This window comes from Drosophila simulans, chromosome 3R (assembly GCF_016746395.2).
Source record: "Drosophila simulans strain w501 chromosome 3R, Prin_Dsim_3.1, whole genome shotgun sequence".
NCBI lineage: Eukaryota > Metazoa > Arthropoda > Insecta > Diptera > Drosophilidae > Drosophila > Drosophila simulans.
Genome location: NC_052523.2, coordinates 16,965,364 through 16,980,446, shown reverse-complemented (window position 1 = coordinate 16,980,446; position 15,083 = coordinate 16,965,364). Strand labels below are relative to the sequence as shown.

The following is a 15,083-nucleotide window of genomic DNA, read 5'->3' as shown; positions in this document are numbered from 1 at the left end:
TAGCCAGTGAAATTTCCCCAGGCCAATGTCCTGGCCGAAAATGTTGTTGTCTTTGCTGTTTGTGATGTTATGGATGCAACTTTAAATTGCTTTGCCAGCGCGACAGTGTGAGTGCGAGAGAGAAAGAGCACTGAGTTTTTCTAACAATTTTCCCCCCGGAATTTTCCCAACCGACAATGCAGAGGATTGCCACATAGCACAGCCGGTCTGGTAGTGGGTTGGTTTATGGGCTTGGGTTTGGTTTAAGGTTCGGGTTGGGGTTCGGGCTGCGGGCTGTGGGGGTTTGGCTGAGAGAGGGGTCTCGATATTTTCATCGTCTGTCCGGAGCTCCGGTGGGAAATGCGCCACTGCACTGATTGCACTTTGGCTCAACATTTCACAGAGATACGAGTAGAGTGTGTGCGCCATGCGCCCGCCCGAAAATGTCTGAGTGCGTAATGCGTTTTCACGGAGGCCCCCTTCTGGCCACCAGTGGGATTGCGCCGGAGACAGCGGGACAGATATGGGTGATAAAGTGCAGACATTTGACAAATTAACTGCTTTGCGTCATGCGCCGGAAATGCTGCAAATCTCGTGCCGTCAATCGCCGTGTGGCTGCCGTAGTATAAGGCCCATATACCCAAACCAGTCGATATTCCACTGGACACTCTGGTTCGCTACGATCTGATTGATTTATGAAGCCAAACGGACTTAGACAAACAGGCCCACCACCACGGCCAATGCCACTGCCACTGCCACTGGCATTGAGGTGTGAGTTTTGATGCATTGCAATTGCAGACCCACCACCATAACCGTAAAATAAATGATAATAAACAAAAAACTCTTACTTGATTGTGGTTAAAAGCGAGCGAAAGCACGTCGTCACTTACCTGTAAAGAATGAAAAAAATATATATTAATTTATGTTCTATAAGTTGGTTGGGCCAAGAAAAAAAGGACAAACCCATTTCTAACTGAAATGAATAAAGTACAGATTACACCTATGCATTATACAACATTACAGAAACTATACATTTTCTCTTAGGGGAAGCAAAAGTTTTTGAAAGCTCATGAGTAGCAGCTTCATTTACCATTTTAATTCTTGAGCAAAGTGAATTATATTTCCAACACGAGCAAGGGGAACTCTTACATAATACCCCCCATTTCTGCCCCAGCTGCAGTTGGCTGCTAGAGAGTTACTCTGTGTTTTTCGCCTCCTGGGATAACATACATAAACATTAGCCAAAGCATATAATAACCCAGCAACAAAGTCACCATAAAGTGGTGGTAGTGCTGGTGACGAAGGGAAAGAACAGGCGTTCAAATTGTATTTAGTCGTAGCTTGCACACGCACACAGAGCGTGGAAAATGGCTTTTCCAAGGGAAGGGGGCAGCATGGAGAACATAAAACTATTGGCAACTGGCGAGCCGGGGGAGGCCATATAAGAGCCATAATTTCGACACTAATGCCAAGCCACACAAAAAAAGGCTCTCCTCGGCGACCTTGTGGGTCTGCAAGTGGTCAGAGTTGGACATGTGTCAAAGGAAACCCTGATGGAGGGACAGGGACCTCGTCCAATGGGAAAATTGGGAGGTGCCACCGAGTCGCACCTGCGGCCTAAACAATAAAGAAATATACTGAAAGAAATATGCTTTTAAACTCGGAAGATTCCTTCAATTTACGAAGAGTTAGTCAATTCTGAAATGATGTATCAATCAATAAGTCATAACTTTTAGGTTTAATCTAGTTGAATCTCGTTGACTGAGTTTAAAGTTATAGAAATATCTTTTAGTTGCAGTGCAGTCTCGTATCTTGCAGGAAGCTTTGGTCATGACTGTGTCACGAACCTCGATAAAAATCAACAGTTTATGTGCGACGCATGATGTCCTTGAGAGTTGGGCACTGAAAGGATGGCTGGCTGGGAGAGGACACGATGGAAATGTCATTTTTACAAGGCAACCTCATCGAAAGGACATGGCAAACAGCAGTGGCCCCCGTTCATATCTCTCCGAGGAGTCTGGCAAATGTATTGCCTTCTATTTGCATTTTCTATTTATTTCTTTATCCCTTTTTTTTGCTGGCTGGCGCTCCCTTAGCGTTCCTTCGCCGAGCACTTGAGCTCGGGCCCGCCATTAGTGGCACGTCCTTGGATATTTCGTGTTTGTCCTGTCCTCCTCCACTTTGGCACTCATATTTTATTAAGTAGCAAAGTTGACAAGGGATTTGCCAGGACAGGCGGCGGGCAGTGGCGGAGCTGGCGGTGGGTCTGTCATTTTGTAAAGTAAATATTGGTAATTTTTATTGAGGATTTTCCTTGATTTCCCTTTGAGCATATGGCTTATCCCAAAACTGGTCACAAACTTTCCCCCGACGACCGAAATTAAGGCCATTTATTCTTGGCCACTCGAACTTGAACCCGAATCAAACTCAAATAACATTTGGGTAAAGCCTAGCCACACTTGGAAATTAGAAAAAAAAAAGAAATCATGGCAGAAAATTATTAGAAAACTTTTTTTTTCTTTCTCGGTAAACGAGACTCGGTCGAGAGCAGTAAGGACGAAAACGCTTCGGTGCACAAATTTGTGGACCTGCGGCGCAAATTTGTACAAAATGCAACAGACCGTAAGAGACAACATAAGCGATAACACAACAACCAAGCCAAAACCGAACGAACCAGGCAGGAAGCTGCCTCGAGTTGTGTTCACAGCGGTTGCTAACAGGATTTCGCCCCCTTCCCAAGGACCTCCTTACCTCGCAGGCACACAGGCGCTCATAGCCTCGCAACACCCCCAATATCCATCTCTCTTCGCTGGTTACTATGGCGAAAAATGAGACTGATGCTGAGAGGCCAAGTGTCGATGCATGGCATACGCAAATTGCCAATCGTTAAGTGAATTTCCAGTTTGTTGTCCCCTCGAACTTGGTAAGCATACATAAATGCACAGCGAGAAACTTGGTGTAAGAGAATTAACTTGAAGAAATATGATTCTACGTACGTTTAAGGTTACTTAACATTTCCATTGAACTCATGCCCTTGTAAAGCAGTCCTTCAGCAGCTGAATTACATTTCATAAATGTCTCCCCAAGAAGCCTTTGCCATGCATCATTTAACTTTGACGCCAACCTGTCCAAACACTTAAGTCCGTCCCCAACCCGCCAAATTCCACGCCTAAAAGTCGAAGGAGCAGTAGTATCGCAGAGGTGGGCTACGCATAAAAATGGTTGTAAAATATTTAAAAATCATACCCAGGCGGGCAAACGAGCCTTGAAAACACCTAAAGAAAAGGACTCGCAAAGGAAATTGTGTAAGGAATGAAAAGATTTCGGCTTAAATACGCACAACGATGGATGAAAAAATTGTGTTGGGAGTCGTGTGTGCGGAAAATGGTGGAAACTCTACTTGATTCACATATGCTGGCGCGTATTTGCCCGACTTGGGCCACAGGATCGAATGTAGCATATATATATGCCAGATCCTGTACATATCCTTGGATATGTGAGTGTGTGTGTGAGTATAAATAAAATACCATATTCCCTGACATGAATATTTAACAATGCAACACAACGACAGGCAGCCTGCTGCATTGGTAAAATATCACAAAATATTCATTTCAATTTCATTTGCTTTTTTCGAACTTCGTTTACATTTTCATTCTCTTTATTTTATTCCCCTCTGCCATTTGTTTTGCATTTTAGTTTTGTTTGTTATGGTTTTCATTCCAGGGTGGATTTTTTTATGTATATACTAAAGATTTTGTTGCATCCGTTGGCAATTATTTTGTTATTCTGTTATTCGTTTGTTAACATCAAGATCAAGAAAATTGTACACATTTTAATATTTTATTGGGTCATAGCGTTTGGAGTTTTTATTTTGTGGTAACCTGAGAACTAATTTCAGTTCGTAAGGGATATGTTTTCTTTTTATTATTTATTTTACAGCCAATCCCAATTGATTTATTTAAATGTGTTGGTTTTCGGCGTTTTTTGACGCATTACAGCAGCAGGGCAATCAAGAAATTCCATGACGCAGTAATTTTGCATGACAGATTAATAAGCCTTCTCTGTCCAATTCGCCGACAAAAGAATTGACATTAAATTGTAATAAATAGGCAAACAAGAATACTACGACCCACTTCATGTGGCATGGAAAATCTGCAAAGGAAAGAAGCGCAAGGGAAACAAATTGCCATGGCAAACAGCAGGAGCAGTAGCATCCGGAAATGTGGAAGTGGCCAAAAAGACTGAGCAACGTCTGCAGTTGAAACGAATTTAATTTTCTACTTTTTATTTTTATTTATTTTACTTTTTTTTCGCGTCTGGCAGACACAAACAGAATAACAAGCCGCAAGCCTGAGGCTGACATTTCTCCTTAAGCCACCTACCACCTATCTTACCTTGCGATTTTCTTTCGCTTTTCCACCGCTCACCCCGGGTCGGGAAAATAGTGGAAACTTTTGATAATTACATTTGGCGGCTGTTGCTTTGGCAGCTAAGCCAAGTGAAAAAGAAAAAGCTGGAAGCAGCGGTCTCCTTGGAAAAACCCATAACCCAGGGGATAAGAAGTTTAAGCAATATGGTTTTACATTTTAAAAAGTTGTTACGCTGACAAAGTGAAATACAAAATTATTTATTTCAAATTTTGCAATGCGGCTCAGGATTTTCCGTGCATAAAACATAATGTTCAAAGTGGTAGATTACTTTTTGTGAGGGTAACCAGACATTGAAGGGTACTTGACTACCCTTTATTTGCGTAAAGTATCTTCTTTTTAGGCTTAAAACTTTGCTGCTCAGAAGAATTCCTCATGAAAGGCTAATCCACAAGTCATATAGAAACATCTTGTAGATAAATTCGCCTTCTGCGACTTCTTTTCTTTTCTTTACAATGGAGAACAGGGAGCTGTCAATTTTTCGTAAAGAAATTTAGCCTCGTGCCCTGTGAAAATGCCTGCTTGAAATTTATTTCATTTTATGCTCGCGCTTTTCCTCTTTGTGCATAAAACATGGGAAATGGAAAACCGGGGAAAAGGAAGGGCATAGACAGATGGCAGGGTGCCTGCCACCTTCGGGCAATTTCTTAAACTAATTTGGCATGAGGCGGCTGTGGTGGCGGCATTCTCTTCATCTTCTTCATCTTCGTCGTCATCTTCAGCTCTAGGGCCACCAAAAAACTTTGGCGTCGTCGTCGTCGTCCTTCTCTTGGCGGTTTTGTGTGCCTTTTACGTGCAACCAAAAGTATGCAAAGTGAAAGCGTTTACTGGAGGCTTGGGCTGCGGAATGGGGCGTAACTTTTGATGTTTTTTTCCGGTCTCAGGGCTTCTGGGGCCGCAAAGTATGCAGCAATTATTTTATGGTCGAGCATCAATCGGTTTGGGGGCATTTCAGTAATATCCGGCTTAAAAATTTCAATATAGTTTCATCGAAATCGATGGGTTTGAGGGCGAATAATAGATTTCCAGGGGTAGAGACACGAGCATAGTTAATTGCTTTTTGCCATGACAAAACAGGGAGTTTTCCCTTATATATATGTATGTATATTACTCATGCTTGTGTGCAAGGCCTGAGGAATTTAAATAGTTCTCTGAACCTGACAGCTGAATGGAAGCGGAGAAGCTTTTCGGGGTGGCACACAAACTCAAGATAAGGACAAGAGTCCTAGACTAAATCGCAGGACAATTAAACTTTTAAGCAGGCAAGCGACAAACGACAAACGACAAAACGACAAATGATGAAATGCATGTAAATGGAAAATAAATATCAAAAGCAGTCAGAGAGATGGCGAGATACAAGCAGGACTATCACATGCCACAAACGGAGACAGGACAACAGGATTCACCCGGATCCAGATACAATGGTTTCCAGCAACAAAATAGAGCTAGTAGCTATAGGGGGATGGAAAAAAAGGAGTACAGCCAAGACGCTTTTATTGTTGTGAAGCCCAGGCTACAGGCTACAGGCAACACAACAGCCGCAACAGTTCACATGGCTCATTTTCTTTGGTCAAAGGAAGCAGGATATACTCCCCCGCAAGGAGCAGGACAGCAGTTTTTTACACAATACAATATTATTCATATTGTGTATGGTGTATGTTTATGAAATATGGCAAATGTCATTTAACATGACAGCTTGATGATAATAATACGAGCAAGAAACAGCAACAATAGCTCGCAGGACAATGCGCAGCGCAGTAGGATAAAGTCTACGTCGAAAGACAGAATCTTCACCAGCCAGTTGGAGACTAAAGAAAAGGTGAAAGCCGTCCTAAAGCCCACCCTCAAAACAAAAAACACAAAGCTAGGCAAATGGCCAAATGGCAGGGGGAGACTGCTTACGGAAAGTATCTTCTTCTTGGCCAAAAGAGTTGCCCATGACAGGCAATCAATTTAAGATTTATCAGAAGGCTTGTAAGCAAATGGATATTTGATAGAATGTAACATGACATGCAAAACTTTTGTCAATTTTATATTACGTTTTATTATTCATTTCCATTCGTTTCGGTCTAAGAGATTAACGATTTATGCTACTATTGAATAAAATGGAAATGTTTGATTACGTGTAACCGAAATGTTTATAGTCGCTTTTAATTAGGTTTTAATCATTTAAATTTAACTTAGTTTGAAGTGTTTGTATGAGATAAGATTTTCAGCCAGGCCACGGAAGCTCCAATCAAAGTTGGAATATCAATCGTCACTCTCGACACATTTAAAGCAATCAAATCGAATTCAGTAGCCCCATTGGGTGAACTTGAGCTACCCCTTTTTTTACAGGCGTAAAACAAACTACCTTTATCAGAAACAGGACGTTTTTCAACATGCTCGGACTTTTCCCCCCGTCGGAACTGCTGCCAAAAACCACAAAAGCGCATTTTGTGTAAACCGATTCGACCGCAAAGCAATTGCAAATGCGTACGCACATGGGTGCCAAAAGAGGGGGCGCTTTTCCAGGGGCTGTTTCGTTGGTGTAGGGGGTGGTGGGCAGTGGATTGTGGGTGGCGAAACAGTTGGCAGCACACACACACACACACAGTTAAGCGCCTGACTGAGCATAAGCGTCAGCGGCAGGTGTGGTGTGCTGTTGCTGTTGCTGCTGTTGCTGCTGTTGCTGTTTCGCTTCCTGCTGCCATTTCTCGTTCTGCTGCTGCAAGTCGCCATTTTGGCCAAAGCGGCAGCCGGAAATGCGGTTACATAATCTCCATATCCGGCGGGGGCAGTGCGGAGGGGCATGTCAGAAACTGTAGCATACTTTTTGGCACATTATTAATTTTTAGTTTTTGCTGGCCAGGATTTTCGTTGGTCCTGCGCTCTCTCTGCACGAAAATAAATTCATTTTCGGTTTCTGCATCTGCCCGCTGTCCGTTGCATATTTGATGAATATTTAAAATATCAGCAGTAAATTGAATCGGTTTCGCTGAATACTTTCCACACAAATACAAATAAATGAATTGTAAAAATATTTTTAAGCGTCGAAATTAAATTTGTTCAACGGTTGCACGTAGCATAGTTTACGATCATCTTTGAGGCACGCAACCATTAGATTTGTAATTATTTTATGAAGCATTTTTAGGAGAAATAACACTTCAATTCATAATATCCTGTAGCTGTCTTAAAAATCTTTCAATAAACAATTCAACTTCTAAAACCGTGTTTAGAGAAACTAAATATTTCACTTTATCTCGCATCTTGCTTCCTTTGTGAACATCCGTTTGCAGAACCGCAATGAAAATTTCCGGAAGTTGTGCATAAAATGGGCTATGCATACGGAAATCATCAACTCAATGGCTGAACAAACAAAACGAAAGAAAGAGAGGGGTGTAGGCAGAGCTATAGAGACAGAGCATGGATTTTTGGGTGGAGTAAGCGGAGTAGGGTAACAATGGCAAATGCGAATGACGCCAAACGAATGACCAAAAACAATGCAAAACTGCTGCCAACGTCCGGCACAAAAGGACTATGCCGGGAAGAAAGAGACGGATAGAATGGCAATGAAAGAGACGGGAATAGGGAGTCCACCACAGACCCTGCTGTTGCTGCTGCTGATGATGATGATGATGATGGTGATGCGGATTCTCCCGGCGACCTTCAGCGCTGGCCTGTGTTATGAATAGTCTGCAAGTGGTCGGATTGAAAAAGAGAAACAGATAGAGACGGGGCTACGCGCAGTGAAAGAGACGGGAGAAGTTGGTCTGCTCAGTTGACCAGAAACCAGAAGTTCAGTAGCTCCATTTCGCTCCAACTCCCGCCGCCTCTGTCAGGGTCGATTTCACATTTATTTATTGTTTCAACTGCCCAACCCATGGAAAATCGCTGGCTGCGGCCTTTTCCCCGCACATCCCCGCTCTTTGTGCGGTTGAAAACTCGCATGACTCATTTGATTTCAATGGCCCAACTTGTTCATTTGGCAGCGAAAGTATTTAACATTTCCCCTGGAACAATGGCTAGCAAATTGAATGGAATGGTGCGAATGTGTTTGGGAAATCTCAATTGAATTAAGTGTTTGGCTGGGGCAGCGAAACGAACGTGATATATATGGAGGTTCTTTAAAGAGTGACTATAAGCGAACTAAGTAGGTACACTTTTAAGGATTAGCCTCTGAATTTATAGTTCAACGTTGAGTTAGTGTTGAATTATTTAAACTATTATATTGCAGAAATAGCTATATAGTGATAAACATAGAGTATGCATTCCTAATTTTCCACTGTTATGCACCCAGTTGGTCATAGGTCCCAAATTCGATCTAATCATAATAGTAGCCAGACCAAGGGGTCGGCGAATAAACCGCAGGATGAAATGGAGCCAGAATGATACGGATACTGATGTCCTGCCACTGACGCTGCTGATGAGCTTTGCAGCTGTAAGCGCTTTACCAGTGGCGGCGGCGGGGGAAAATATACCAGAAGGGGGGTGATACTGGTACTACTCCACTTCCCTGGTTGGCTGATTCCGTAATGCGCTCCTGCCGGGCAGCCAAGGGATTCTAGTGCACAGATTTGGTGTACATTTTGTAATAGTTGCTAAGGATTAAGCAGCCCCAGCAAGTGCATTGTCCTGCGGGCCGAAAGAGATGGGGCGCCACCGCGTCGAAAGAGACGGGGCGATACGCATAAATGTTTAATAACTCAAGTAGAAAATTACACATTTTTCGTTCGTTTTCCATTTGTTATGCCCAAGAATTTTTTGACTGCGAAGAAACGACGAACCGCAAAAACATATTTTACATAATTTCGTAAAGTTCAACTTGATAAACAATTTCATTGAAAGCAGAAGATGCTTAACAGCAACGCCAGCAGAACAACAACAAGAACAACAATGAAGTCTAATAAAAGGAATTTCGCTTTCAACGGCCATAAGGGTGAAGGGGTACTAAGAATGAGATGCGAGGCATAGCTCGCTTTTCCTTATTTTACTTATTTTGCCTGCTACCTTTTCGGGGGCGTTGTGGAAACTTTGGCCTGCCACTTTATAAGCTTTTTCCCAACACACACATATACAGGGAGCAACATGCAATGTAAACATGACACAACAAAGGTGCGTCGTTCGTACTTTTATAACCCGCAGCAACTGAAACCAAGCAGCAAAATTACACGCAAATACTCTACGAAATTGGGATATGCTTACATTTATCAAACCATCTGCAACCTGATGCATACTGCATCAACATAAATCTTAAAGTCTTCATATTTTCCCTTGGCTCGACTTATTTTAGTCCTTGATCTTAGAGTGTAAAACTATTTCGTACACGAGTTTATTTTCTTTTCAGCTTCTAAATGCTTAAAGGCGTTTAGCAGTTGCTATTTTGTTGCTGCCGCTTTGCTCGCCCTTTTTGTTGTTGTTGACAAGTGCAGGCAACACATTTTTGTTTAAATTTCAATCAAAAACAATTTGAAAAGCTCGCCGAGAGGCTTGAGCCGAGCGCAGTAGGAAATCCAGCAGTGGCTGGAAAATTGGGGTGAGCAGCTGAAGCTAGACAGGTATGCAATGTGTAGTACAGTGCTCCAAGTTATTCACATATTGCTGAAGTTGGTACTTGCCGCTTTTGTTTTACTTCTTGGCAAATGGCGCCTCGACGGCTGCAACAAGTTAGACAAACACAAACACACAGGCAGGGGGTGTTTTCCACACACACACTTGCACACACAAATGCACGCATACGTACAAATACAGACGCACTGGAAAATGCACAAAATTGCCGTTGGTAAATCAACAGAGCCGCAGACGCAAGCCCCAAAAACCTTGTGATTTTCCTGCCCCTTGCATGCATGCTATGCATTTCACTTTCCGGCTCATGAAATCGTTATGTTTAACTATAATTTTCCAGAGGTTGGGTGTGTGGAATATGCAAAAGGAACCGAATGGGGTTTTTCTCGGCGTGTGCAACATGCTAAAGTTTTTTACATAATTAGAAATATGAAGCAGCCAAGCCAGGGTGGTGCATGGTGGAGCATGAATGTGGAGCCTTTAATAATGATTTGTTTTAAGGTTCATTTGCCCTGCCAGCCACACATAGAAAGAGAGGCCAATACGACGCTAGAAAGAGTGAGCAGCATGTAGAACCTTAGAGGATTTCTCCCCCTTTTTTTTTTTTGCTGAAGTGCAGTGTAAATGTCTTGACTTTTTATGTTTGTTGAGCCCTTAAGCACTTTTTGTGAGAGGCACGTAGGCAAAAATTGTAACAAAAGATGAAAATATAGTGGGTGTTGCTGCAAAACTGGGGGAAAATAACTGGAAAATATATGGAAAAGTGGGAAAGTGGGAAAAAGGAAGTCAAGTTCGTGCCTGGGCATTAATGAAAAGGCTGCTCACTCATCGACTTTATGCAAAATAATATTTTTGACCCTAAATGTTTCATGTTGCTCGCACATAACGAGGTAAATTTGGTATTTTTGGTTTGCTCTACGCTTTTGTATATTTTCGATTAATTAAGACTTTATGTTAGTCGAACCAAAATTGCCATAAAAGGCACAAAATGTTCTTTAATTATAACAGTCATGGGCTTAAAAGGATAGTGTAATAATTAAATGAATATAAAATGAGTATAATATATTTGTTTTAACAAACTTTCTAGCCATCGATTTGCTGTATCGAATTTCCTCTGTACGAAACCTCATTTGCAAACACATAATTACAGAAGCACCGAGAAAATAAATTAGCAATTAAATCCAGGCAGTTAAAAGCCTACCCGCAGGCAAATGAAAACCCAGCCACCCACTAAGGTTTTTCCCCACTTTTCCTCACAACTTTTGCCTTCCTTTCCCCCTTCGGAGGCATTCAAAAAGTTATACTAATTGCGTAATAATCTTATTACATTTAAAAATACATTTACAAAAGCATTTATACCTGCCCCCAAGGCCAATGACAACAGACAGGACGAGACAGGAAGGGGCACAGGAAGTGGATGAGTGGGGCGGCTGGAGAAAGTGGGGCGGGTAAAAGAAAGGGCAGGGAAAGCAGCAGGACAGACAGCATTCAGTCAACGCGAATCTGCAGACGATCAAGAACAATGATCCACCGGAAGCATTGATAAATGAATGAGCCCACAACAGTCAACCAACCACTTTTCCTCATTTTCCGTCGCGCCCTTGAGCGGAAACTCCAATCAACTTGAACATCTTACAGCTAGCTAAAGTGAGGAAATAAATCTAAACATTCCACCACCAAGGAAACTGTCAAAATTATGCCAAAGCTTATGAATATGAAAAACCCTGAGCAGAAACAGAGAGAGAGAGCATGACAAAAGTTTTCCTCCAGACGTCTTGGTATTTCTGTGGTAAGGAAACCCCAGAAATACCGAGCACCAAACCCATTACAAGACCTCTGGTATAATGAGTAAAATGTCACAAGTTGACGCAAGTAAATATTTAAATGTCAGATTTCCATGTGGAACGGGAAACAAACCCACGAAAAATATGTCTCATAATTCGGATGGAGAAGTTTGAAGCTGCTGACACTGCTGCACCCCCCACACACTTTTTGGATCCATGATATGCCCCAACTTAAAAACCGAAAACGCTCCGCTTTGTACTGGCCAAGAAGAAATGCGGGCCAGAGCCAGAAAACTTGAAAGAACATTCTCCAACTGACTTTGCATCCGGGGATGGTCTGCAGACAGATAGACAGGGAAATTCCGAGGAGACGGAGAGCATTCGCATATATGTATGTACGTATGTATGCAAAATATGCTCGACCGCCGTTTGACATTTACAAATGACAAACATTTGACAAACAAAATGCTTTTTCTTTGTTTGCACTCGTCTTGTGTGAGAGAAGCGTTTAATGTGGGCTTGGCCCAACAAAAGAGGGCTACATGGCATATATTTGCCAAGGACCCGCAGCAATTTCTTCACTCACCTTTTGCACTGCCATTTGGTTTATTGCGCCCCCGGAAAAGCGGAAAAGCGGCGGTGATAACAACAAAGAGCCAAATAATTAAATGAAATGCGAGACAGATAGATGTGAAGAGAGAGAAAGAAAGAGTGGAGTATATTCTCAGGGGGTGTGTGCCAATGTAAATAGAACTTTTCATGGCAATTAAAATAAATATGTTGGCCAAGGGAATATCAAAAATTTAATGAATAATTTAAAGGACGCATTTTATATTAATGTGCGTGATTCATTTACCCTTGAGATTCTTTCAGGTATTTATTAATGGTTAATAAGGAAATCCAAGCTTTTTTAACATTCATGTTCATCAACTTTAAACTTTTTACTCTATAGAGCTCTGGTCACTTTGCAAGAGAAAAGCTTGACCAGAAGAATTGGTTGCTGAGCTTAGGAATTCTTGGTTTAGTCTATGAACAGCAGTTATGTTTAATTTACTTGAGGCTCTAGAGACTCTCCCCCCCAAAGCCATTTCCACCTGCAGCCGATGGAGAGATGTGGAGCATTTGGCGGCTGCCTCGGGCAGCAATATTCCTGTCCATTCCGGCTAACAAGCTGCATGTCATTACTTCTAATAAACCCCAGGGAGTGTCCTGCACACAAGGGTCCTGTGTGTGGCCATTGTCAAGCTGCCCTGAAACGCACCCAGCTAAAACGGAAACAACGCACTGAATTTTCACAACACTGAAGGAAAAGTGTGAAAAGTAAATAGATACAAAGTTCAGTTTGAAATATTACTCTTAAAACAGGAAACCAGATGTTCCAGGTATATCTCTTAGGTTGTATTCATTGATATAAAAAAGTTCTTCCCTTCTTGATTATTTTTCGCAGTGTACCGCTGCCTAACTTGCTTTTTACCTTTAGCTATTTTTCCTGTTGGTCATTTGCCTGTGGAGGTGGAAGTTCCGCCTGTGTAAATATTTGGCTTTAATAGAATAAAATGATGAGCAGCTCGGTACCGAAAAAATTATTTACGGCCCTCATAACAAGGAAGAGCCGAAGGACGAACGAACGGCAGGAAAACGCAGGACGGTGGAAGTGAGTGGGAGGAGAAGGAGCTCCGGAGAGATGGACGTGAAGGACTCGGGCCAAGCCCTGGGGCCAAAACACTTAAATTAATAAAGTAAATAATAAGAATTACGCACAGGACGAGCCGACGATAGAGATAGCGGCCGGAAACGAGGGGAGGCGATATGAATAAGGACAACGGCCAGGTGGCAGGCTCAAGTCCTAAAGCGTTGAAAGTGAATTAAATGCCATTTGTGGCTTAAAAAATGGCGCCAAGGAAGCGAACCTGGATGGAATTTTTGGGACTGTTCCCGTTTCCCATTGCTTTCCCCAAAAATCTTGTCGAAAAACACTTGAATTTTGGCCAATTCTCTGAGGGGGAGAAAATGAAAACCAGAAGATGCCGCACTCATTTTCGTTTGGGGCATTTTTCCGTCCGTTGATTAATTTATGGCGGACATTTTGTGGCTCTAGAATGTAATCACATTTTAGCAGTTAGCGCCTAATCCCGCTCAATATGGCTTAGCTACGCCTGCTCCTACGGCCCCACTCGTCCTTTTCATTCTGCTGGCTGGCAGCTTAAGGCCCAAAGCCCCCTGATTGAATCGGAAAATAATTATGCGGACTCTTCTGCGGCTTCACTTCGTCGTGTCCTTTTTTATGTTTTTTTTTTTTGTGTGCTTGGCGGTTTGTTGTTCAAGATCGATTGTTGGAAGGACTTACCTACAATGAGAAGATAAATTAAATTTTGATTAATTTTACATGCAACAATAAATGGGCAGACAGAGAATAAGAAGGAACGGCAGCTAGGGACAACGTACAGGCCTCCTTGTCAAAATCATTTAAATAAATTGCTTTCTTTTGCCTAATTTAAAGGCCTACTTAAAAATCCATTACAAAATTTGCATAAATCTATAAAAAGACAAACAAGTCGACGAGCGAACTGGAAGGATCTGCAGTGAAGTCGTTTTTGGGGTCCGGTAAAAGAGTTTTGGCTACTCTATAGAGTCTATAGACTCCAAACATACATCTTTAAGTGATTCTTTTTGATGAAAAGAATACATAACATACATCTAAAGTATTAAAACGTTCAAATTACTTTTAAAGCTCTAATATAGAGTACTTAAAATTCGTTTTTTTTTGCGATTCGCAATTTGGAACTTGATGAAATTGACAAGAAGCTGTCATTAATTTGCATCAAATCAATTTCCCTTCGACAGCTGCCGGGCCAAAGGAGTCTTGTCCTAGGCATGTCCTGGCATAAAAATGCAAATTTGTTTTGGCTTTAAAGGGCCAAGGGGCGAAGGACCTGCACCCGGACCCGAACCCGAACCCGGATCCACCCTGTCTCATGGCTTTGGCATATGTGACATGACAACAAATAAAATTGCTAAAATATTATTACAAGTAATAGGACCAAGCAGGCAGTAAGGCCTTGCAAAACATATCGTAACCACACCCATCGAGGAAAAAGGGTGCTGGGTGCTTGGTGTTGATATCGACGCCGATGATGATGATGGTGGTGATGACGAGGATGCCGACGCCCTCAGACGATATCAATGGGCATATCCATGGCGAAGGCTCAGTCCTCCTTTTTCGAAGTGCGGTTAGACGTGCCCAAAATACATTAAAAGTTATACAACAAATGGCAAGTGGGCGGGGGCGGAAAATTGGGAGAAAGTCTCAACATTTTCTATACAAACAAATTGCCGCGTACGCGACTTG

The 15,083-nt window shown here is 42.2% G+C and overlaps 1 protein-coding gene across 16 annotated transcripts in view; it reads right to left on the bottom strand.

Moving 5' to 3' along the window:
- LOC6728830 (maternal protein pumilio) overlaps positions 1-15,083 on the bottom strand; it is a 167,366-nt gene that overhangs the window by 27,767 nt on the left and 124,516 nt on the right. For 9 of the 16 annotated variants that reach the window (XM_039295343.2, XM_039295337.2, XM_039295340.2 and 6 more), the window contains one exon: positions 828-869. The exons of the other annotated variants lie outside the window; for them this stretch is intronic. In XM_039295343.2, the coding sequence (XP_039151277.1) occupies positions 828-869 (42 nt within the window). The remainder of the gene's footprint in view (positions 1-827; positions 870-15,083) is intronic. 16 annotated transcript variants of the gene reach the window in all.